At 42.8% G+C, this 22,578-nt stretch overlaps 1 protein-coding gene and 1 long non-coding RNA gene across 3 annotated transcripts; one reads left to right on the top strand and one right to left on the bottom strand.

Moving 5' to 3' along the window:
- Positions 1–652: 652 nt before the first annotated feature.
- Positions 653–10,739, top strand: LOC128914220 (uncharacterized). 2 transcript variants are annotated; one of them, XR_008468218.1, is made up of 6 exons: positions 653–752; positions 2,071–2,301; positions 4,871–4,990; positions 5,356–5,427; positions 6,243–6,387; positions 10,618–10,739. It is a non-coding gene; the product is annotated as an uncharacterized LOC128914220 (long non-coding RNA). The 2 variants fall into 2 exon arrangements; XR_008468217.1 differs by lacking the exon at positions 10,618–10,739 and adding an exon at positions 8,173–9,779.
- On the bottom strand, positions 9,763–17,675 carry PTGS2 (prostaglandin-endoperoxide synthase 2). Its single transcript, XM_054212965.1, has 10 exons — positions 17,509–17,675; positions 16,926–17,042; positions 16,657–16,800; positions 16,060–16,203; positions 15,497–15,678; positions 14,580–14,663; positions 14,145–14,391; positions 12,894–13,180; positions 12,585–12,732; positions 9,763–12,444 (listed from the first exon to the last, which is right to left on the bottom strand). Exons 1-10 carry the CDS (start codon positions 17,597–17,599, stop codon positions 12,038–12,040), a joined length of 1,851 nt encoding a protein of 616 aa, XP_054068940.1. The 5' UTR covers positions 17,600–17,675; the 3' UTR covers positions 9,763–12,037.
- Positions 17,676–22,578: the final 4,903 nt, after the last annotated feature.

Here is a 22,578-nt window from a genome sequence, read left to right as displayed (position 1 = left end):
CAGGACTCAGCTTGAAAAAGGTTATGAGTGAGTTTCTGCAGCGCTGGCTGTGGGCCACGATGTCTGAAAAGAGCTACTTTATTATTGTGTCTGCAAACAGTGCTTTTTTTGTTTAAGGACAATGTTGATGTGAGGGTTAAAATTTGGCTAGTGATGGAGGGACTTTAGAAGTAGATTGGAAATATGTTTTTTTAAGAATTTAAAAACTGCCAGTAAAATACCATGTTGCTTATAGTGGTGGTGCAACCCCCGCCCCCTGACTTGAGGATACTTGGTATACTCTCCCTCCCAACCTGGGCCACAGAACAACACAATGGACCAGAACGTAACATAATGGTCTAACATAAAAGAAAGAAAAGGTAGAGAGCAACAGACCAAGAACACAATCGTGTGCCTGGTCCCCATGGCTCCTACCATTTGAAATAGTAACTATAATCGATCATTCCTGACACCATATGGATCGTGGCCACAGAGGGGGAGTAGTAGGACACCAAGGTCTAGCAAGCTCTGGGGTTGCATAACTATCACCCAAGCTGGGCCAGAGTGGAAAAATACCTGACGGAAGTTGACTGTCTCGGATCTTATAAGTAGCGATTCTAGTAAGGACCCTTTGAGCTCTTCTGGATCACAGTGGGCTGTGGCCACTGACTCCCCTGAGCTGAGATACCTCTCAGGGTGACACCTCAAGGCCAGGGCAGGAGAAGACCCTTCTCAAGCTTCAACTACTGCCCATTGAGGAATGCTGATGCATTGTGAGTATTTACCCTAAATCTGAGAAAGGTAAATTTTAACTATAGTCTAGTCACCCTCTCTCTCATCCACCTCTATGTTGTGAGATACACATTAGCCGTATGGATGTGGATGCTCTTCTGGCCATCCGTTAATGTGTAGGACCTAAAAGAGTCACCTTTCGGCTCATCAGCATTACCAGCTACTAAGAAATTCCTGATCAGAGACCTGTGTGTGTGTGCGCACATGCTTCTTATATGCTTTGCTTAGATATATAGATATATATGTATAAAAGCATTAATTTGTGATTTTTCCCTGTACTCATACATATATGCATTGATTCAGGATACCTTCTAGTAAGTTAGTATGAAATTTGCCATCTTCAAATCTGTAATTAAGTTGCTGTTCGATTATTTTGTTTACTCCCTTTGCAAGCCCCAAAACCAGTTAATGATTAAGTGCTGCCAAATTCAACCTCTCAATCTGCCTGACATCAGGAATAAATTTTGAATGGCTGTTAAATCATAACTGTGTCAAATATTTTTCATCCATGACACTTACCTCAATGTTAAACTCAACCAAGGGAACCTTAGCACTGCCCTTTCATGGATTTTTCCTATTGTGGCCCCCTGTTATCATTAATATGTTTAACTTAGAATTGGCTTCACTTCACCTGTTTTGACTTCTGATATCAGTGTGAAGGTAGGGCTGAAGTCATTTATTGCCTAATATGCACTTCTTTATCTTAATAGGTTTATATTTCTTTTAAGCATTAACTTTATTCATTGCAACATTCCTATGTTATATTCTATTCCAAATTAAAATTGTTCTTTTAGTATCTTCTTCTGTAAATACTAAACAAGAAGGTTAAAAGAAATCTTATCATATGCTGCTCTGGAGTATTTTAAATTACAAAGATTTAACCTTGGAAGATGCTTGTTATAACTTTTACAACTGGATTCAGAGATGCATGCCAGTTTTTACCTCATAAAGCAATAAATGCAAAACAGTTAAACTGGTTTTGCAACTGACTTTTGTTTTGCCAGGGCAGTAAATAGCCCTAAATATAGCATAAAAATTAGACTGGTTTCTTCTGCTGTTCGTCCTTGGTGCGTTGCCGCATTCCCTGAACGCGAGCGCGTGCTCCTGCCTGTGGGATAACGTGTCTTGAGGATGCAGGCATGCACACACATGCGTGCATACGTGTGCACACGTTATTTTTGACATCTGCTGGGGAGCTCTGAGTGAATGGGCAGCTTTTACAGAGATCGTTTTTGTAGTTCTGGTTTAAAACTGGAAGTTTCTCATCTGTGACTGATTTGTCTTCTCCCTTTCCATTAGGAATGGTCATCATACTCCTCCTTAAAAACGGGTCTGAAGAAAGGAAATCCTTTAGGGCAGGGCGGCAGTTTTATAGTAGAAATGAAGGTACCCATGAACCAGAGAAAAGCAGAGACACAGCCAAACCCACCATGGACTGAAGATCTGGTGTCTGACCCCAGAGCTGCCCCTGTTTTGCGCCGGAGGATGGACCAGAGAGCTCCAGAGGTCCCTTCCAGCCCAAGTTACCCTGTGAGTCTACCATTGCTGCTTGTATTCGTTGCTTATGGTATTGCAAATCACACATAAAGCGTTTGCCCAAGCTGCGGTTAGCTGCGATACCTACGTACCACAGAAATAATCTGATAACCTTTGCTGGTATATGAAATTTCAGCAGTTATTCTGGGAAGTGAACATGAGCATGAGGGTTTTGTTTCGGTCGGGCACATGCCCATCTTCTAAATAACAAGAACATGTGATAGGCAAAGAAGGTGCTCCATTAGCACTTCAAGTGAAAGTTGAGTTGCTAGACAGATTTCCATTACTCAGGAAGGACGTCTTCCCACTTTGCAGTGAAGAGAAGAAAATCTTCAATTTTTTTAATTCACTGCTATTGTAGGAAACCCATCCTGGTCCCTCTGCCTGACTGCTACCGAGGTGTTCCACGCTGCGCTGTGAGGTTTGGGGACAGAGGGAGCAAGCCCAAAGGCTGAATCCCTGCAGAAGACTCCAGCTGATGGCCTTTCCCTTCTGATAACAAATGTGACTTGGCCATTGTCAGACCAATCTAGGCCATACCAGCTTTGTCTGGGGGGGAAAAAGCGGGCTGCAAATCCAAATTTTCACATTACTGACATCAAGCAGTAAGCTTGTAACAGTGCGACAGTGCTGAATAAAAAAAACTACGCACAACCTTGGCTTCAGTCCTTGCCTGGTTGTCAAATTTCTATAGATTGTCTCCTCCCAGTAGAGGAGAACAAAACCCCAGAGAAACAGCTACGGACTGCAGCTAAAAGCAGCAAATGCAAGCTTTTGTCTGGATTTAGATTGGTAAAAACCAGCTGAATAAAATAAGCTAAAAAGCAAAATGTCTGGAAAAAAAGACGTTTATGCAACATGTTTTTACAAGTAAATGCGCTTCTTATAATCTTGGACCCTGTGCCCTAAGGGTTATGAGAAACAGGGAGTGCAGTAGGGAAACGAGGAGGGGATTTTGTTAAGGAACTGAAAGCGTGCAGTCATTAAATTCAGTTTGATGGAACGTCAATAGTGGAGTAAGGAGAACTTGACCCGATTTGAGGAGAATCGAGCGTTGCTGTGAACTGGAAGGTGGGGCAGGCTTTGTGCAAGTCACGCAGATCTAGACTAGCCTAAAATCTGATGATGGATTGCTCTGTCAAAGCTTTATTCGAGCGGGTGCATTTATGGCCACTTAATAATAAGCAATCTTATTCATAGTCTTCCGTGTTGCCTACCCATTAATGTGCTGAATCATAAGTAATGTAACTTACTTTCTAAAGGAAGGACCTTCCTGTGAAAGTGGAGCTAGGGGCAAATAAGTATAATCTTATGAGTCACCCAAGAAAATTTACATCTTTTTCTGACTTCCAGTTCCCCCAGTAAATTTTATAGTTATTGCGAATGAAGATTGATGGGAAGTAGTACATCCTTCTCCCAATCTAATTTTTTCTCAGACCAACTGTTTTGAAAATGATGAAGCAAACAGTTCCTCATTTTGTCTTCTGGTTCCTGGTGTATAAATGAAGAAGAGGAAAAAAATAAAAAAATATTAAAAAATTCTGTATTAGAGGCTGGTCTTGTACTATCTCACTATGACTGAAAGCAGAAGTGACAGAAATCTCATGGGAACCTTTTCTAGCAAGCTTCTCTCTCCATTTTTGCAAAGTCAGGAGATGCAGATGACCCCTTCAGTTTTTCAGGACTTAGTTCTAAATCTAATATGCACTTACAGAAGAGGTTTTTCTTCAAATCTCTTTGTAGTACTAAGCGGCCCAAGGTGCTGCTTTACATTGAATGACACCTGATTTCTCATTTCCCTAACAAATTACATACCAAAATGGCTTCGTACCCGTCTTTCCATTGCACGGAAGATGCAGAGACTGGAAAGTACCGCTAAAATAGCTGCCCCTTCTTCCTGGGAAGGGACATAAAGTTTGCAAATAATGTTTGCAGCAGAACAACGTTATTCAAATCATGGGCGACTTCACCAATGTTGAATTCGATGTAACAGCTGAAGTCATTGTAGACCTGACTGTGGAGTAAGCAAATATTTAAGGAGATGGTGGTAAATGTTCGCCTGTTTGCATAGAAAGTTTAAAGGGAGTTGTGAGAAATGTTTGCAACAAAGGGTGACCAAGGAAGCAACTTTAAAGAGGAAATCAACTTCCTAAAAAAAACAAGGTACCTTGAGGATTTTAACTCTCTAGTCATAAAACCTTCATCTGAGAAATGGCTTTATTTTTTGCTGTTGCTTTCAAAAATTTGGCTGTGAAACATTACTGATCTCGGCTTACTGGTAAACTATTCCCTGCTCTTATTTTTTTTTCTACATCTTACTTAAAGTGATACTTTAACTGAAAAGTCTTGCAGATTTGGCACCCGGTTACGAAGTGATCCAGGGCAGGTGCTGGCGCTCTGGGGGAGCCCTGGCCTTCAATACCAACAGGAGATCCCCAGAGGTGCTTTCAGAAGTGCCAAAGGGTTGCAGAAACCAAATCCCCAGGGTTTTGCTGAAGCAGAGGTGCTTTTCAAAGTCTCATCTCTCACTAAACATTATGATGTGTTTGTTTTGTTGTTACAGGAGACACTGACTTGGTCTTCATGGGGGATATTCATATGGTCCATAAATTTTCCTTCAGCCTGAGCAAGAATGCATGGAAACTTCAGTGCAGTGTTTTATCCATCTCTGCCTCCTGAGTAGGTCAGGTTTTATAGTCAAATTAAAAACATATGTGATATAAAGCGAAGATCATTGAGAAAATCCAAGATTATTTACTGTACAGTAATGCCAGCTTGCTTTTGGGGTGGTTTTATGTTATTTTGCTTGATCTGTAAAAAGGACCTTCCATTTCATGGTCAGGTTGGGAAACGTTTTTCTTACCATTAAGACTGGGTCCATTATGACAACAAACACTGAAACATTTCACCTAGCAAACAGTGAAAAGAAGTTGTTTTTATTGTTCCAGAGACAGAAATATGTCCTGAATCTGCCTGAAATTCTACCAATTTACTGGATACTGAGAAAATGTCTCTCTTTTTTTTTTTTTTTTTTTTTTTTTCTTTCAGTGAAATTTTGTGCTGTAAAAATCTCAGCCCTGATTTACTTGGAGTGGTCCCTGCTTCACGGCCTGGTTGAAGGTATGATATTTTTACCAGCTTCTCCAAGATGTGGTTGGATCACCTCACGTTACGTCCCAGCCTTGTGTAAGAACTAGTATTTCACCGCTGAGCAAGCTCAAGGCAGTTTTGTTTTAATTACTACCTATGACGGCTGCTTAGCAATTCTGCCATTATTTGTTAGGCAGGATTAATTAATATTGTCTAGGCAACCGGCTGGAAAGCCACAACTGAAAGGGTATCAAGTTGTGTCAGTTCTCAGGGTAAGGTTTTGAAGGTGCTGGAGAACGTATCTGGAGTCAGCATCGTGGTTTTTAGCCCTGTTTTGTTGCTGTCACGGTTCATGGAAGCTTTTCGAGGCTTAAAATTGTACTGATTGATGCTCTTGCAGTCTCGCAGAGCTGGGTTTTTACACCAAAGGTGTGTTGCTTCTCAGGGTTTTGGTCTCACCTCCTGTCTCTGAAGATTTGCCAGCATAAATTCAGAAATATTCCTATGTATACCCTTATATATCCTAGCAGCCACACTTTATGGTGTTATGCTAAAGCCAGTACAACTTGCACAACGTTTTCTTGATGAATGCTTATGAAAATATTTTCTTTGGGTAGCTCCTCATGGTATAGGGGATAGCAAGAGGAGAGGACACGCTGCTGGGGGAAGCAGGTGCCACCAGGCTGCTCCCCGGGGCAGAGTATAACGGGCACTGCTGTCACTCTTCTGCCCATGTTGGGGGGGTTGCATGTTTAAAAAAGTTTCATGTTCTCACCTAGAAAAGCCTACCACAAATGCAGGCCTTTTGCGGAAAATGAATCGGTGTTAAAATTCCCTGTCAGCAGGGCAGGTTGGAACAAGGATGCTCGCACACACCTATATCCACTACTGTCTAAGCCTGAAGTAATGGGCTACACCTGGTTACCGTGGAAAAAAAAAATACAGTGCAGTGCAAGAATGCATTTCCCGCAGGATCCTCCTTTACTTTTTGTGAGTATTTTTGCTTTCATCCTGAGACAGAAGCGTGAACTTTGCTATTGTATTAAGTAAAGATCTGAGAGGCTTGGGAGCAAGATGCTCCTAGTTATGTGACACTTTGTGTTTGCCCAGTGCCCTTCTGGTAACAACTACTAATTAACAAAACAAAACAAAAAAAAGAATATTAGGATTACAGTTGGTTAGAAGATGCGATGTATTTTCAACTTTCTGTGGATGTGCCCTGCAAGGGGCTGGATGCAGTGGGTTGGTTTGAAAGTAGATGCTTTGGACATTATTTGCCGCCTTCCCCCAGATTTGGGATTTCCATGTGTTGCTTTCTATTGGATGGCTAATGCCCGCTGGATAAAATGTCTTGGCTTTCCCAGAACTGAAGGCCAGCAACCAGCGTGAGTCAAACCTTGAGTGCTTTGTACCCTGCCCGCTCCCAATGGTAAACTAGTGAGATCTCATGAGCTTTAATGCCCTCTCTCTACTGGCGGTGCTCAGCTCCCAGTTTGCCCAGACCACCTCTGACTGGTTTCTCAAGCTTCAACGTGGCTGTGAGTGGATGCTGAGATTTTTTCAATGCAGTCTCAGCATCTTCAGCCAAGGAAATCCCAGAAAGGAAAAATTTGTGAATTTCTTGTGCTACCTTTTTCCATCTCATGTTGTTGACATCTTCTTTCTCGTTCGTCTTGCTCCTGAACAGCAGAGGAGGAATGTAGTGGTCGCAGGTTTTTTTTTTTTATGGCTGTGATCAGTCTCTTGCCAATATTAATGAAAATGTCTGGACTTAGTGAGTAAGTAAGCACAGGAGCCACAGGAGGCTTTTACACTAATTTTAAAAAATAAGTATCAGAGGGGAAAAAAGGACAATTTGAAACCAGTCATGTTGCCTCTCAGTATAGTGTTATTTCCAAACTGAAACTCCAGACTGAAGGAAGAGGATCACTCAGCTCTTTCCAATGAGAGCTTTTTCCATATGATGTTTCTTCGTGCTGCTGCTGCTGCATTTCTGCCTTGTGTAGCTCTTTTCATGCCTTTTGGCAAAAAGGTTAGAATCTCTCCATTAACCTCCTTTTCCATATTTAGACTATATAGCTACAGTGTGCTTCTTTCTGTCCTATATACTTTTTTTTTTTTTCTTACAACTTGCAATCTTTTTCCTTTCTGGTCTTCCAAAGGAAAGAACATGCCTTTGCCGTAAGGTTTTCCAGAGCTGGTCACCTATATAGCAGCTGTGAACAGGCGAGGAATGAACGATGTGGCTGGTCCCCTCTCTCCTCCCTACCCTTCCTGCAGCTTGGCCACACTCCCTCTTGACTTTTTCTGGATTGATTCCAAAAGCCCAACGGGTATTTTCTGGCAAAGCAGTGGACACTTGTGATAGTAATGCCTGGTGAAACCTGGGCAGAGCAGCTGCCTCGGGAATGCTGGTGCTCCGGTGTAGAGGTCAGTGCCCCTCCAGCCAGTGTATCAGAAGCAACGAACCTGGTGAGATGCCTGCAGGGCTCTGACTCGGCGCCTGTAAAGACCTCTTACGCAGTGGGCAAGGGAGCAAATGACGTACGGCAAAAGCCCTTGGTAAAGGTGTTGCCGTACAGTGACCTGCTCCCCAAGCATGGAGCTTACCTGCTCCTTGATGGGCTTCCCTCCAAGGGTATATGACTTAAACATTGAGCCCCCTCCTTTACCGCATCACCGTGGGTGAGACAGTTACCTCAACTCAGGCTGGAGAGGAAGTATTTGGCAGGGCAGGCTTCCTCTGAGAAACATTCTTGCTTTTTGTATCATCAGGACATGCCCCTGCTCAGAGGGGAGGAGGAGCTCCTCCACCATCAAGCTATCTCATCCATTGTGCACCGCATCCATCTGGGCTGGCCCTTCCCTAATTAGGGCAGCAGCCACCTGAAACACCTTCTCCATGGATGACCTCCCTCTTGCCTCCTCCATGCTGTGCCTCCTCATGCCATCGTGGTGGCAGCAGCCAAGGCCGTCCTCCTCCCACTGAAGACCAGCCTTGTCTTTGCTCATTCCCTTGCTCGGCTTCTGTTCAAAACAGAAACATGTCAGAAATGAATTAACTTGTAGAGCAAATTAGTTGACTGGTTATTAAAGAAAAACCCACTCCACATTGCTCATACATGGTCTGCACATGCCTCTGCTCACCACCAGGAGAGGGGCTGGAGTGATGCTTCTGGGAGGGTCCTCAAGATATTGAGTTTTTGGCGCTGAAGATGGCCACCAAAGTGATGAAGACTGAGTTTTAAGTTGAGGAGAGCTGCTTGGAGGTGTTTAGGTGCCTGGGTACAATAGGAATATAAGGGAACTGCACACTGGTGGAGACAGATGGAGCTACAGAGCAGAGGCAGCAGGACTGTTGTCCTGGGCTGGAGTGTCATTGTGACTATAGAGCTGTGGGTCACCAGGATGAGCCTTGGACTTGGATTTTGGGTGGTTAGAAGGAAGGTGGACTCTGGGTGAAGGACTGTGGTCATGGGGTTGGTCACTAGGAAGAGGCTGTGAGAGGACAGGGCACCAGTGTTGGGCTAGGGGAGTGTTGGAGACAGCCAGCAGTGGGATGGAGTGGGAGGCTGAAGACAGAAGGGTGCTGGAGGTAATGTTAGTGGCTGGGTGGAGGCAGTATGAGGTGCATCATCCCCTCAGTTGTCTCCTTCATAGCTTCCCCTCATCTTTTATCAGAGATGAATATGTAGGGAGGAGACTGGGTGCTCTTTGTGGGAGAGGAACACATTGCACCGACTCATGCCATTCCTGCTTCTGCTTTTACAAAGCACACCACTGCTCCTGTCCTACCCACTGCCCAGCCTTCAGCCCTCTCTGCAAAGTTGGTCAATAATTGCGATAAAGATAAAAAAGCAGGACCCTTGTGCAGAGGGAAGGTGGTCAATGAAGAAGCTGCTGTCACGGCTTCAGAGCTTGCCCTTTAGCAACAGGGACAAGCTACCACTAGTTGAACACGTGCTCAAGCACAAAGACCTTGCCCAGTAGTTGTATCCCAGAGCGGTTTCCATTTCTGTTCTTCCTTGGGGATGCCTTAGTACAGGATAGCAGTGAAGGGAGAGTGGTTACACAAAGGTGGTGGTGTGCAACTCTGCTGTTGTACTTCCCCCTCTAGAGCACTTCTGGGTACCTAAAAGAGTGCACCGGTGGCATCTCTACTTCTCTAGGGATGGCAGAGGGAAATCCCTTCCCACTGGTGACCAAAGGGAGAAAAACCCAAAACACCATATTTGGACAGTTTAGGCCACAGGCATCTTGGGTTTGAGATATGAGAGACTTTAATGCTGTCAGTAATTCCCTGGAATTTAATCTTGAGGGGCAAGGAAGATGCAAGAATTGTTTCATGCTCAATATGCCTGGAGGAAAGCACAAGGAAAGGAGCCCATACAGGTAAAGTTTTCAGTTTATTTATATAAACAATTGCATTTTAAAAACATTCTTGTCCTACAAAAATAAAGTGAAAAAACAAATTCACAGAAGTTTAAATAAATAATCTCAAACGTACACATTTATCAGAAGCAACTTGAACCCAGCCAAACCCAGCAGGCTGGGTCACAGGTAAGTGACTGTTGAAATGTGGCTGCAGAGTACAAAATGCAGAGTGAACATGATTCTTTCCTGAAGCAGTGTATAACTTAACTCAAGTGACACAGTCTGAAGAATTCCTCTTCACCTACCCCAGAGTATCTAGATCTGTCCAGGCTTGTCTCCCTTTAACTCTAAAGCTAAACACTTTTCTTTGTTAATGGCAGAAGGGCACTCTGAAGAAGCGTGTTCTAAAGATGGATCTGAATGACAATTACATGTTTAGCAAGCATCCAAGTAGTTTTCACTTATTAGCATATACAGTACTGACACCTTTTTAATACAAGGTTGTTGAAGTTTTTCCCTTCTTCATGCTTCAAATAGAAAAAGAGGAAAACAAATGCCCTTCTTTCTCCCAGAGCATTCATACCAAAGACCACCTAAAAACCAGGCACACAGTAGAAGGTAATCAGTGTCTCTAAACAAATCAACAGAAACAGAAGTCACAGTCAAACTATGCTACTGCCATAGCCGTTACAATGCACAAGGCTCTACACATGTCTGAGAGATTCAGATGAAATACAAAACTCGAGTCCTTTTCCACAAGTAGTCAAGGAATTTTGGGCAGGGGCACAGAATACCAGGTTGCTGCTCTATTCCAGTCTGAAGTGACTTTTTTCTTTTTCCCTACAGTTCCCCAGCTGTTTTTATGGGAAGATCATCTTCTACATTTCCTCTCTAGAAATTAAAAAAAAGATACCCTTATATGCAAGGTTTGAAGTGCTGCTACAAGATCCTGTGTAACTTCTTACGTGCCCAGATGAGAACAGGTATTTTGGTACTGGATCAGGACAGGTATGTCCAGGAGATTTTGTGCTAGCTAGCCAGTTTTAATTAAGCTTAAGTCACTTACTTAAAATGCCTCTGTTTATAAGTTAGAAACAAAACATTATCCCTCCTTCCCCCAATAAATAGAACTGTAAGTAACAAGTATGGCTTGTGTACTTAGACAGAGGTTACCTTCAAGTCTCAGAGCCTTGAAGTTTTGCTAGATCTATTCTGTGTTCATTTCTCTACTGTGTCTGTTTACACAGCTTCTCAATTTTCACTATTTCCCCAATAATCTCTGTGTCTTGGGTACACAAAGCTATACTATAGTCACATCCTTAACTAAAGCTATACTGTCCGTTTGTCCTTAAAGTGACAGAGATTAAAGTTATACTATCAAGTAGACCAGAAGATTACAGCTATGAAAACAATACCAGTACTTTGGACTAAGTTTAAGACCTCCCCAAACTTGCACGATAAAACATCTCTATCAAAACACAAGCAGCCTTGTACTGCAGCCTGAGAGTCAGTTATTTCTACACTCAGTACCTTATTATCATCCTTTTATACAAACAATACTTATGTGACATATGCTTCAAAACCAAGTAAGATGCAACAGAAGTTCTACTTTCTTTAAATAATTAAATTAGTAAGTATAATGCCACATGAAAGCAGATTTACACATAAAAAACAAACATAAGTTACTATACAAAGTGCCTTATTTGCAATGAGGGAGAGGTAGTATCAACCACAAATGCAATGCATTTTCTGACCTTAAATAAATGAGTCTCAAGTATAATTTTTTTTTTTTTATAATCTTGGAGTGCTTATACTGAAGTTATAATCTTTTTTGGCAGTTTTCATTACGTCAATTTTTTTGTACTTTTAGTTCAGTTGCCTATTTTCAAGTTTAAGACTTTGCTGAGGCAGTAACTTGCTTTTGTAGTGTTATGTGACCTACCAAGTGAAAACACAGAAAAAAAAAATCCCAAAACACCACCAACACCTTTTGTCAAGTATTAAAACAACATTAAAAAAGAAGTTGGAACCTTTATCCACTTTGGAATACATAGTTCTGTTACAGAAGAATTTTAACAAGGGATTCACCACTGCAGAGCTCAAGCACAGAAAATCCCTTTTGTAAACGGAAGCCTTACTGACTAAGGAATCTAGGGCAAGCCCCACAACGAAGATGCTCAAGTTTTTTTTGTTTGTTTTGAAACACTTTAAGCCATAAATAGAATAAATTATATAGTTAAATAAATAAATGGATTTTTTTTTTTTTTTACAACTCAGCAGATCGCTCTTTCAGTAGTAGTGTGGGGTTGATATCTTCCATTGCTGTTTTTGAGGTACTAACATTAATAGTTGCCTCTGTGGGTTCAGGATTTAAGATGTGGAACGCAGTGAAAGGACAGCCCTTCACATTGTTGCAGATGAGCTTCTGTAAGGAGGCAGTATTGATTATTTCAAAGCCCACTTTTCCACCGAAGGTGCTAGGCTTCCAGTACTCAGGGGAGCAGATCGCGTTTCCCATCAGTCCTTTCAGCGAGAACGGTGCTCCCATCTCCACCATTGTTTCACCAAAGATGGCACCTGGTCGTGGCTTTTCTACGAGAAGGCCTGGGTACAGCTCCATAGCATCAATGTCTCCATACAGCTCTTCCAGTTCAGCTGCCATTTCTTTTTCTCCTGTAATTATTGATGAGTAAAAACTGTAAGTGGAAAAATCTTATTTTCATTGCAAGACTATCCTGTTCAAGCATTGCAGGGCTCCATCAGTTATTTTAAGAAAAGTGTCTTTTTTTGTTAGAAAGGATGAAAGTTGTTACCTGTAAGTTCTTCAAATGATTTGAACGGTTTCAACATGAAGCGTTTCCTGTACTCATTCAAGGACTGGTATCTCATTTGTCTGCTTTGGTCAATCGAAGCCTTTGCTACCTTCTGTACTGCAGCAGGAACGTTTTTCCCACCAGCAACCTATTTAACAGAAGATGAAAAGTAGTAAGAACTCCTGGTAAGAGGCACGAGGAAGTTGTGCCTTTATAATATATGATTAGTTTTGGATAGCTTTATTCTACCTTGTCCCACTCCCCATTTATGTCTCTGCTGGTTCACTAGCAACTTCAGAAAGTACCTACCCTGCCAGCACTTTGCTTGGAGAAAGACTTCACCATATGGGAAAGGCCGTGTTCCAGCATTATGGAGTTGTTGTAGAGGAACTGCTGGAAAGTGTACTCCTGGTCATGTATCTGGAAAGTGTCAGGCAGAAGTGGATGCCAGTGGTAGAGAGTATTGAACTCAGCTGCAATTCGGTTCTGGTATTGAAATCGCTGGTTGAACAGCAGCTCAGGATCAAACTTGAGTTTGAAGTGGTAGCCGCTCAAGTGCTGTACATAGTCCTCAATAACAATCTTGATTGTCTCTCCTGTTGGTGAATGAAACAAGAGAAAATATTGGTACTGGTTCCCTGAGAAACTTTAGATGGTTACCCTGCTCTGAGAGAAAATACCATTTCTGAACTGTTCTAAATAAATACTACAGTGATCAGGATAACAAGCACTTCAACATTCTGTAATCTCCTTTAGAAAATAATTCATATATTTTATGCAACCAAGTGGTGGAACACTACATAAGATCCCAGGAGTTTTTGGCTGTGGTAGAAAAGTGTTTTCTATAGCCTGCTTCCCCCCTCAAGATACGCTTCCTTGTATGATCCACAGAACAGCACACATCGGTATCTACATTGTGTTCATTTATACAACATTCTCTAGGACAGAGGCAGGGGATAATGACAGAAGTTGGTATCTGAAGGGAACTCTCAGTTTCTGAGCCACTTAATACAGTTGTCTTGGTTTCTTGTTTCAGTCAGTTTGGGCAAGGTCTTTTTAAGCATCACCATTTACATAAGATGAAATACCACTGAACAATTAGACAGGAGAAGTATTAAGAATTATGTTTTACGTGGCTTCCTGAACTTTAGACTTAATCACAGCCTCTCTCTTAAAGCATACCTGAACTGACCCAACCCTAGGGGAAAACAACCCCACAAGATCTGAGAGTCTGAGGTCATCCAGCCTCACATGCTTTCTCTCTGAGAAATGAACCTTCGCTTCCTGCCTTTTCACTGCTTTCAGTTGTTTCCCTTAGATAAGGGAATTAAATATCACTTAGCTCGGTTTTCTTTAGTTCTGTCTTTAACACAGCTGGGAGGAAGCTGTATCTCAATACAATCTCAGTGGCAGGCCACAAAGGCTCAGATGTACACCCTCACACGCCAATTTAAGTAATAGCTTTCCCTCTTACTACACCTACTGCAACTGCAGCAGATAAAGGGTAGAAGCGTCACACTCAAGAGGAGGTTAGAGCTGCATGTAGTAGAAGTGACTCACCTATCAATATGAGTCTAGTAGTTTGGAACAGCTGCTCATCATCCCACTCTGGATGCTCCTGTTTCAGGACGTCACAGACCCGGTTGTGTTCCCTCAGCCATATTGTAGCGTACATCATCAAACCCGGGACCAAACCAAACACCTCCTGCCCAACAGAGAACTGCAAGTGTTCAGGTATGTGAGGAGGGTAGATCATCTCTGCCTGAGTGTCCTTCACTGTTGGTGGATACATTTCTCCATCAATCATCTGCCGGGGTAGGGAGAAAGATATAAAGAACAAAAGTCATAAGCTATGATGCTTATGAGTTAAGCTGCATTGACTTTAGTACTGACTTTAGGCTTACACTTTAGATCAACTACACTATGCACAGAACACTAGTTTTAAGAAGTATGTGTCATCCAATAAGAAGGCAGGAATTTTGAGATAAGACATGCCTGGTATTTTAGCTTTCCATCTTTCAGAAGTCTCAGTTTAAGTTGTCTCTCCAGAGTCTCTCCATAAATATGGTTCAAGTCAACCTGTAAAATAAAAGCATTTGGAACATGAAGCCAACTTGCATTTTTTGCTATTTTAGGATATGTCCTACTGCTATGAATAGTTCAGCCCTTAGATGTTTACCTTTTAATCATATTATTGTTACCTTGTAAGTATCATGCACTGATATTTAAAGATGAAGCCAAATTATTTCCTGGCACCTGGAGCCATCTCTACACAAAAGCAAGTTGTTAAATTGACCAGCAATTTACAAGGACCCTGTTTAAAGCACCGGCAGCTTTCTATTATGCAGATGGCTCTTTGTAGATACAAATACATTTTATAGCTTTGGTTTAGACATACACATTACACTTCTATTGAAGAACTCTTTGTCCAAAGGCTGCTCGTTTTGTAGATAAATATCCTAAATCCAAGTCTGCTTTTGAATTTCTTTTTAAACCTAAGTCTCTTCAATTAGCAGCACATAAAATACTTTACAGGGCTGGATACAGCTCTTTGCAACTGACAGAAAGAGTCCACAGAAGTTCCAGATACTCGCTAAACTAACATGCTTTAGATGAAAGTAGGTTCTTGGCAATAATAATAAAAAAAATTAGAGATCACTGTGCAGATATTTTAAACAGAACCACATACTTTGCAGAAGCGGTTCTGACCCAGGAAGAGATGCTATTGAGTGCTGGAATTTTGCCTCAAGAGAAGTTACAGAAGGGGTAAGCCCATCAGTTTGTGGCAAACAGTGCTGCACAGTATGTGCACCACGTTTGTGTACCCTGACAACCTGTAAGATACCATTCTAGCTGCTAAGTAGCTCCTCAGAACTAAACGCTGTATTCAAGTTACAGAGCTAACATCATACCCCATGGCCAAGAGCTTTGATGAAGCCAGGTCCTTTCTTGTGGTCCGTCTTGAAGAACTGATGAGTGAAGTGTTGGGCAAAGAACGTGAACATCACATTTGTGCCTTGTGGGTCAGGAATAAATTTTTTCCTTAGCAAAAACTTCTCCACAATCAGTTTTGAATCTGGGAGCTCTTTCTTACCTGTGAGAGAAAGAAATAGTGAGATATTCAAGACAACTATGTTTACGCAACACTTAATTTTGTTCCTAACAACAAAAAGGCTTAACACTTTCGATGTATTATTGAAGTATAGCAGCATACAAATAAGGGGAATTATCTGCTTTTCTATGCTTGCTTTCTTGATTTTACTAGGAACTTCTGAATTCCCTGTTTTTAGCATGTAACTCAATGAGAACCAGAATAGTTATCTTTTAGGTCTTTACACAGTGTATCCAAGACATGGCTATTCTTAAAGCCAACTACACTGAAAAGAAGTTACAGACAAGCAGCTTTCGTGGCATTTTATAAGAGGATAAGTAGAAATTCCTAGAATTATGCATTACACATTTGATTTAATCCTACCTTTAACACCCATTGGTGTTGGGCAGTCAAGTCCTACTGGTGGAAGACTTCTTGTGTAATAAGAAAGATTGGAATAAGCTTCCCAGCTTTTGTAATGATAATCGCTATTGTAAGTTGGTGGGCTGTCAATCAAGTGTGATCTTGCTGAAAAAGAATAGCATATTTGTGGGGTTTTTTTAACTGTACATTTTAGTCTCAAAAAGTAAATCACAAGGCCAGATCTCTTCCATATATTTTGGCAGCAGTCGCGTTCACAAATTCCACTCATATCAGCTACTGATATTAAATGGGATTACAGTTACTGAATAACAGGATTATCAACTGGATCCAACTATTAACATGAGCAATTTGGTGCAAAGTTTATGGTAGCAAAATCTTGGATTCTATTAGAAATTAGAGCAAAATGCATTTCCATTTCAAAGCATGTTTCATAGAAGTCTGCACCATGCAGAAATCTTAAGTTTTGGTTAGAGTGTTTTTACCTTAGTGCATTTTAGCTTGCTAACTTTATATATGCACCAATCAAGTGCAATATTCTGGTGTCCTACAAGTAACTTCTGCCAATTAAGAGGACTAGATGAGAGAACTCATACTTACACATTAATACATATCTCATAATAGTATCTCGTAAGAAGGGAATGTTGTTGACAATATTCCAGGCTCCTTTGAAGTGGGTGAGGATGTAGTGGACAGTATTTGGCGAAGGTTTCAATGTTAGCTTCAGCCACGTGAAGAATTCCGCTGTGAGCATCAATGGAAAGATTGTTGTAAATTAGCTATTGAGAGTAGTCTGCAATCCCGGAACTGAATTCTCAAATTTCATTTCCATGTAAAAAAAAACCAACCCAGAGATTTAAGATACTTACGTGTCGTACAGTTTTCCCCATAATATCCTGTCCTTGTGCAGTCACATTCGTACTGATTAAATCCTGTCGTCATGCATACTCCTCTGTTCTGACACGGGTTTGAGCAGCAAGGGTTGGCTAGAACGAACGCGAACACTCCGATTACCATCTTACACAGCTACAGTGGCATTCTCATCTCACTACGCTGGCTTTTCAAACTTAAGTAGACAATCCCCTGAAGTTTAATGCTTATCAGGAAGACAGAGAGCGAGTTATCTGGTCACACGAGCCTTTGGGCTACTATAGGTAGGAATTACTAAGAAAAGCACAGGGACTTGTCTGTGTCTCCTGGCAGCCACGACCCTCCTCAGAGAGGCTGGATGACCTCACGCAGCCCCAGGGAGGCCTGACACCTTTTTTACCATACATCAGCTATTCGAGAAATCACAAGAGAACACAGAACACGAAAAAAATAGTAATAATAACGAATTAATCCATTCCGCATCGGAAAAGAAGAGAGAAGAAACCCCCACGCGTGGTGCGACTGGCGTCCACCGGCGGCGGGACGCGCTCCTGCCGCCGTGAGAGGCCGGAGGGGACTCACCTGCGTGGCCGGCAGCCAGCAGAGCGGCCAGCAGGGCGCAGGGCAGGATCATGGCCCGGCGGGGCTGTGCGGGGCTCTCGCTGCAGCTCATGCTCGGAGGGTACTCGGCGCCGAGAACCCAATGCCGCTCCCAGGTAGGCGCCCGCCTATTTATTCCTGGCGCCGTCAGTGACTCACCCCCGTCTCCGCCCGCCGCCGGAAGCTATCACGAAATGGGGGATTTCACTTTGCTTTCGCGCCGGCCCGCCCCTCCGCCGCTCCCACCTGCCGGGGGCCGCGGCCCTCCGCCCGCCCCCGGCTGCCGTCACGCTGCGGCGGGGGGCGTGAGGTGGCGGCGGGCAAGCGGCGGGGCCGCGGCTCTTCCCGCCGGGAGCCCCGGGGGGCGGGCGCTGAGGGGAGCACCCGCCCGGGGTGGTGGGGGTGGGATGGGGGGGCTGCGGGGACCCCCGTCCCGTTGGAGGCCCCCCCCGGCGGCCTCGGGGAAGCGGAGGCGGAGGAGGGCCTCGCAGCGCCCGGGCTCGTCCCGTTCCCCTCGGCGCCTCCTCAGGTCCGGGAGCCTCCCCGGGGCCTCTTGGCGGCGGCCCGTTGCGCCGAGGGAAGCCGGCGTGTGGGGGCTAGAGAGGGGCAAAAATTACACACACACCCCCCCGAGCTTTCTGACCCCCCCAAACTACCCGTTTTCCAATTGATTTTCTCAAAATGCAGCTCGTTCCTGCACCTGCCTGCCCTGGGGCTCTGCCGCCGTGGAAAACGCGCTTTTCTGACTGAAAAAGCATCATGAAAACTCGGCAGGAGTTTTCCTCTCTGCCCGGCCGAACAAATGAAATTAACCGGGCGCAAAGCGCGGTACTATTTGTGCCCTGCTGGCCCTGGGTTCCCCCCTTTGTCCCACACAGCACTGAGCGATGCTGGGAACGGGGGTTTGAGGTTGTTAATGTGGTCATTTTAATACGTTCATTGAAGAAGTAGTTGGAGAAATTTTTTCCTCCGCATGTGCGAAAGGGGGCTCACTGCACAGCACGTGTGTCGCAAGAGAATGTGCACAGAGAGGAGAAATGAATACTGAGCATATTTAGTTGTATTTCTGTACACTGGTGTTTCTGATGAGACCAAATCCTGTTATTAGGCATCATATTTTGACATGACCGGTGACTTTTCCCCAGTGCTTTTGCTTTAAAATGCCCCCCATGGCTCTGCATAGTGCCTTTGTAAACAAATCTTTTGCTCATTTCCTTGCAGCACAGATTTTGCCATTTGGGGGATGCTTTATCTTTTTGTCATAGATTTATTTATTTTTAAATCAGTACGGTGTACTACTATTTTTAAGCTTCGTTGCGTGTGGAAAATGTATTATGAAACAAGTAGGATGTAAAACAGTTGTGCAACTCTCTTGCAGCGTGATGCTGGGGGCTTGCTGCAGTCGGCCCCTCGCTTGCCCTTGATGTCAGCATTAAACACAAAACGGGGAGGGGGGGAATCCACTGCCCTTTCAATAAAAGTATCTTGTGAGGTTCAGTGCTGGCCACCCTTAAATTGCGAATCAGTGACTCTCCAGAAAGTGGATTTGGTCCAGTTTAAACAAAATCTTATTTTTGTCCCAGAAGAATTGCATTGTGGTGAGTGAATAATTTGTATACATCAGCAGTAGGTCATCCTACTGATGTTTTAGGGAATGTTTTACGGAATGGTGCATGAAAGTCTGTAATCGCGTGATTCTTCCAGCATAGGAAAAGGCATATATTATATAGTTACGTATTTGCACAGATATGCGTAAAGAAACGACTGGGTTGAAGCGGCAGATGGCTGTTGAGGGCGTGATGCTGCGTGAACCATGGGTCACGGCAGGTTGTGGCTACCTGCAAGGCTTGTAGCTGTCATTCAGCCTTACCAGGTGTGAAAGGGGGATGTTTTGTTCCCGCATTACGAGCTGTCATGAGCCAAATGGACTAATTATGAAGCACTGGTAATGTCCAGCAAAACAGGGTATAGAAAGGGATGCATGGTACACACAATGCTGTAGGTCAAGGCTCTGTCTTCATAGGTTTTATATGTCCATTTTACACCGATCTTATTCTGTCTCACAAAGCTTTTATTGATGCTATGAGATAGTAAGACTTTACTGAAAACACTAGGCGAGCGAGATGTTACATTTTAATAAGGTACACAGGAAAATGTAAACCCAGAAAATGTTTCTAGGGTGTAGAACCAGCAACGTTAAGGGGAAGACTGAACTAATTGTGTGCAGCTAGAGAATCACCCCTAACATGATAATATGAAGCTAACTATGCTGTGATTTGGAGGACCCTGGGGATATAGGTAGCTGATATTGCTTCAAGTTTTCAATTCTTATAAATAACCAACGTGCAAACTGAGCAACAGGGCAGAACTTCAGCCTTGGCAGAGGACGCTTCTCCTTGGGAACCTACTCCCATGTTTGCACTGACTCCTGAAAATCCAGGGCAAATGCTATTGTTCTAATAATAATGATTTTTCTGAGATGGCATTTCTGTGGAAGGGAGATTGGGGCTTTTGCAGCTGAAAAAACAGTCAGCACGCTTCACCTTCCACCCTACCCTACGTGTGGTGTGATGGGAGCTCTCTGTGAGTCTGTTTTCAGCTGGGGAAAGTCACTTGCGTGCCTGATAACTGTGCTATAACGGAAAGGATTCTTCAGCTTTCCAAGATGATGGAAAATCAGGGAGATACGATAGTGCTGTTTTTTCTGAAGGATGCCCTTCCCCACTTGTTGTTTTGGGATTGTCTATAATAAAGAACTGGTTATATGTTGGAACGGGAATTTTTCCTAAAATAGTTTGCTGTGGCAGGATTCGCCACCAGGTGGAGATTTTATGCACCAACTAACAAGTGTTCTGTCTTTTTCTTTTTTCTTTTCTTTTCTTTTCTTTTCTTTTCTTTTCTTTTCTTTTCTTTTCTTTTCTTTTCTTTTCTTTTCTTTTCTTTTCTTTTCTTTTCTTTTCTTTTCTTTTCTTTCATATAAACAGTCTTTGTAAAAAAAAAAAATAGTATTATTTTTACTTCTGCGATAGTTATTTTGAGTACCCTTTGGTCCAGATGAAAGCAGCCTGTGAAACAAAGCAGCTTCCTCAACCTCGACATTTTTACATTGGCTGAAATTTCTGGAGGAGTTGATTCCCTGAAAGCTGTTTGTTCCTGTTTCTGTTCACCTGTTCCAATGGCATGCAGGTTTAATGGCATATGAAAAGCTACATATAGAATATATATATCAACTTCACACCTCTTTGCTGAGGTCAGGTTAGTGTTTCCCTAAAGCAAGGTTTCAGCACGGTATTGGCAGAAGATACAGCAATCTGTAACGACCAATGTGCTTCAGTAATGCCACGAAAAGAAGGGGACTAAAGAGACTAAAAGAAAGTGATGGAGACTAAAGGAAAGACTAACGAAAATGTTGTCCCCCAGCACTGGTGCTACTCCCATTTTTGCCCTGAAAATCCAAGGCAAATTGCTATTGTTCTTACAATAATGATTTTTCTGAGGTGGCATTTCTATGGAAGGGAGATTGAGGCTTTGCAAAGTCCATCGCATGTCTTCCTTGTCAGGCATGTACAGCCTTTAAGAACAGTTTTCAAAGCAACAAAATCTTTCCAGCAAATGCATTCCCCTCCCCCCCCCCCGGATTATTTTCATTCATTTTATCTGTAGCTGTGGTTCAATGGGAAGAATAGTAAATTCTTCAATTCTCATAGGGAATATTTGCACCCCTGAAGTGAAATTCGTCTCTGCCATTCTGTGACGTTTCTTAACAACTGCACGTGGAAATTAAGTCATACTTCTGTACAGAGTGGAATATAAGCTGTCCCGATAGTAGGTAGAACCCTACATGACCCGCTTTTGACAACTTTTAAGGAAGCAGAGAGTGTCTGAACACAGAAGGATTCACTGAGTATTACTGCCCTCTTTTGCTGGGTGTTTGTTTCTTATTGTATGACATGGTAAATGATGATAGGCAGCTCATTTTTGCTCTTCTTACTGTTTAGATGATACCCTATTTGAGAATAAGCTCTGTTAATTTAATAACTTACAAACAGTGAGGAGATGATGAGCAGTATTAAATAAAGGCACGTTTCTATTCGTAGTTACAAAGATCCACATCAGAGCCTTGCCAGGTTTATGTTTGCCACAAGCTCAGAGGTGTAACACGCCGTGCATGTATCTACCACAGCTGCTCCAGAGGAAACGCAGCGTTTGTGATACACATACAGAGACGTGGGTGAAATATTTATAGGTAGTCTATAAAGCAGAATGAAAGAAAACACATTTTTTCCCTATCCATTGTTTGCATTTACAGGTTTCTATTAAAACAGAAAAATCGTCCAGCCAATAGATTGTATGAGCTACGTGAAAAGAACATTGGTAAAGCAAAGAATCCTCGGATCAGCTAGTTCAAAGGAGCAAATGTTATTGAAATCAGTGGGGTTGCTTGCACTTAATCTAGTAGTGAATTTATCTTTGAGCCTTTTCAATATGCTTCCAGTGCTTTCCCTTCCTTTTGTGATTGTGGGAATCTCATCGTCATGTTTAATTCCCTGGCAAGCGAGCCAGTTTTATTTCTTCAGTCTGTACTTTTCTGCTCTTTTATTGCAAAATGTGCTCAATCGGAAGTTTGCTATCACAGAAAGTTTTAATACGTTGCATCCGGAGCAAAAACACACTCCGAGGCTGATGGGTACAAAGATATGGTAAAAATTCGGGATGTTCTGAAAACGTTCTTGAAAATCTAAGGACCTTAGGAGGAAGCTGATGCCTTTAAGCTTCTTTTGCTGCCTTCTCCTAATCAGAAATGTGTTAACAGAGGTGTTTGGTTATTGCTTTAAACTTTCAGGTAATCACCCCCTGGTTTGTCTGGCCAGGTGGGGCCAGGCAACTGGGCTGTCAGTTCTCCATCTCTTTATTCTGTGTCCTCATGGAGCTCTCCGGTCACTTGGGTCCCAATTTCATTGGCTCCCCGAGGTTCTGCTGGGAAACAAAAATACACCGTTACCTGGATTTAAAAACAAGGCAGGTTTATTTACTTTTCCAGGAAAATCACAG

The sequence above is a fragment of the Rissa tridactyla genome, chromosome 8 (genome assembly GCF_028500815.1).
Source record: "Rissa tridactyla isolate bRisTri1 chromosome 8, bRisTri1.patW.cur.20221130, whole genome shotgun sequence".
Taxonomy (NCBI): domain Eukaryota; kingdom Metazoa; phylum Chordata; class Aves; order Charadriiformes; family Laridae; genus Rissa; species Rissa tridactyla.
This window is presented reverse-complemented; position numbering and strand designations above follow the sequence as displayed.

Bases quoted from the DNA above. Each gene is read 5' to 3' on its own strand.
- PTGS2 (XM_054212965.1), bottom strand. From the start codon at position 17,599: ATGAGCTGCAGCGAGAGCCCCGCACAGCCCCGCCGGGCCATGATCCTG. The intron at 15,679-16,059 runs GTAGGATTAAAT...TTTCTCTCACAG, and splicing joins AACACCAATGGGTGTTAAAG to GTAAGAAAGAGCTCCCAGAT. The intron at 13,181-14,144 runs GTGAGTCACTTC...ATTCACCAACAG, and splicing joins TACTAGACTCATATTGATAG to GAGAGACAATCAAGATTGTT.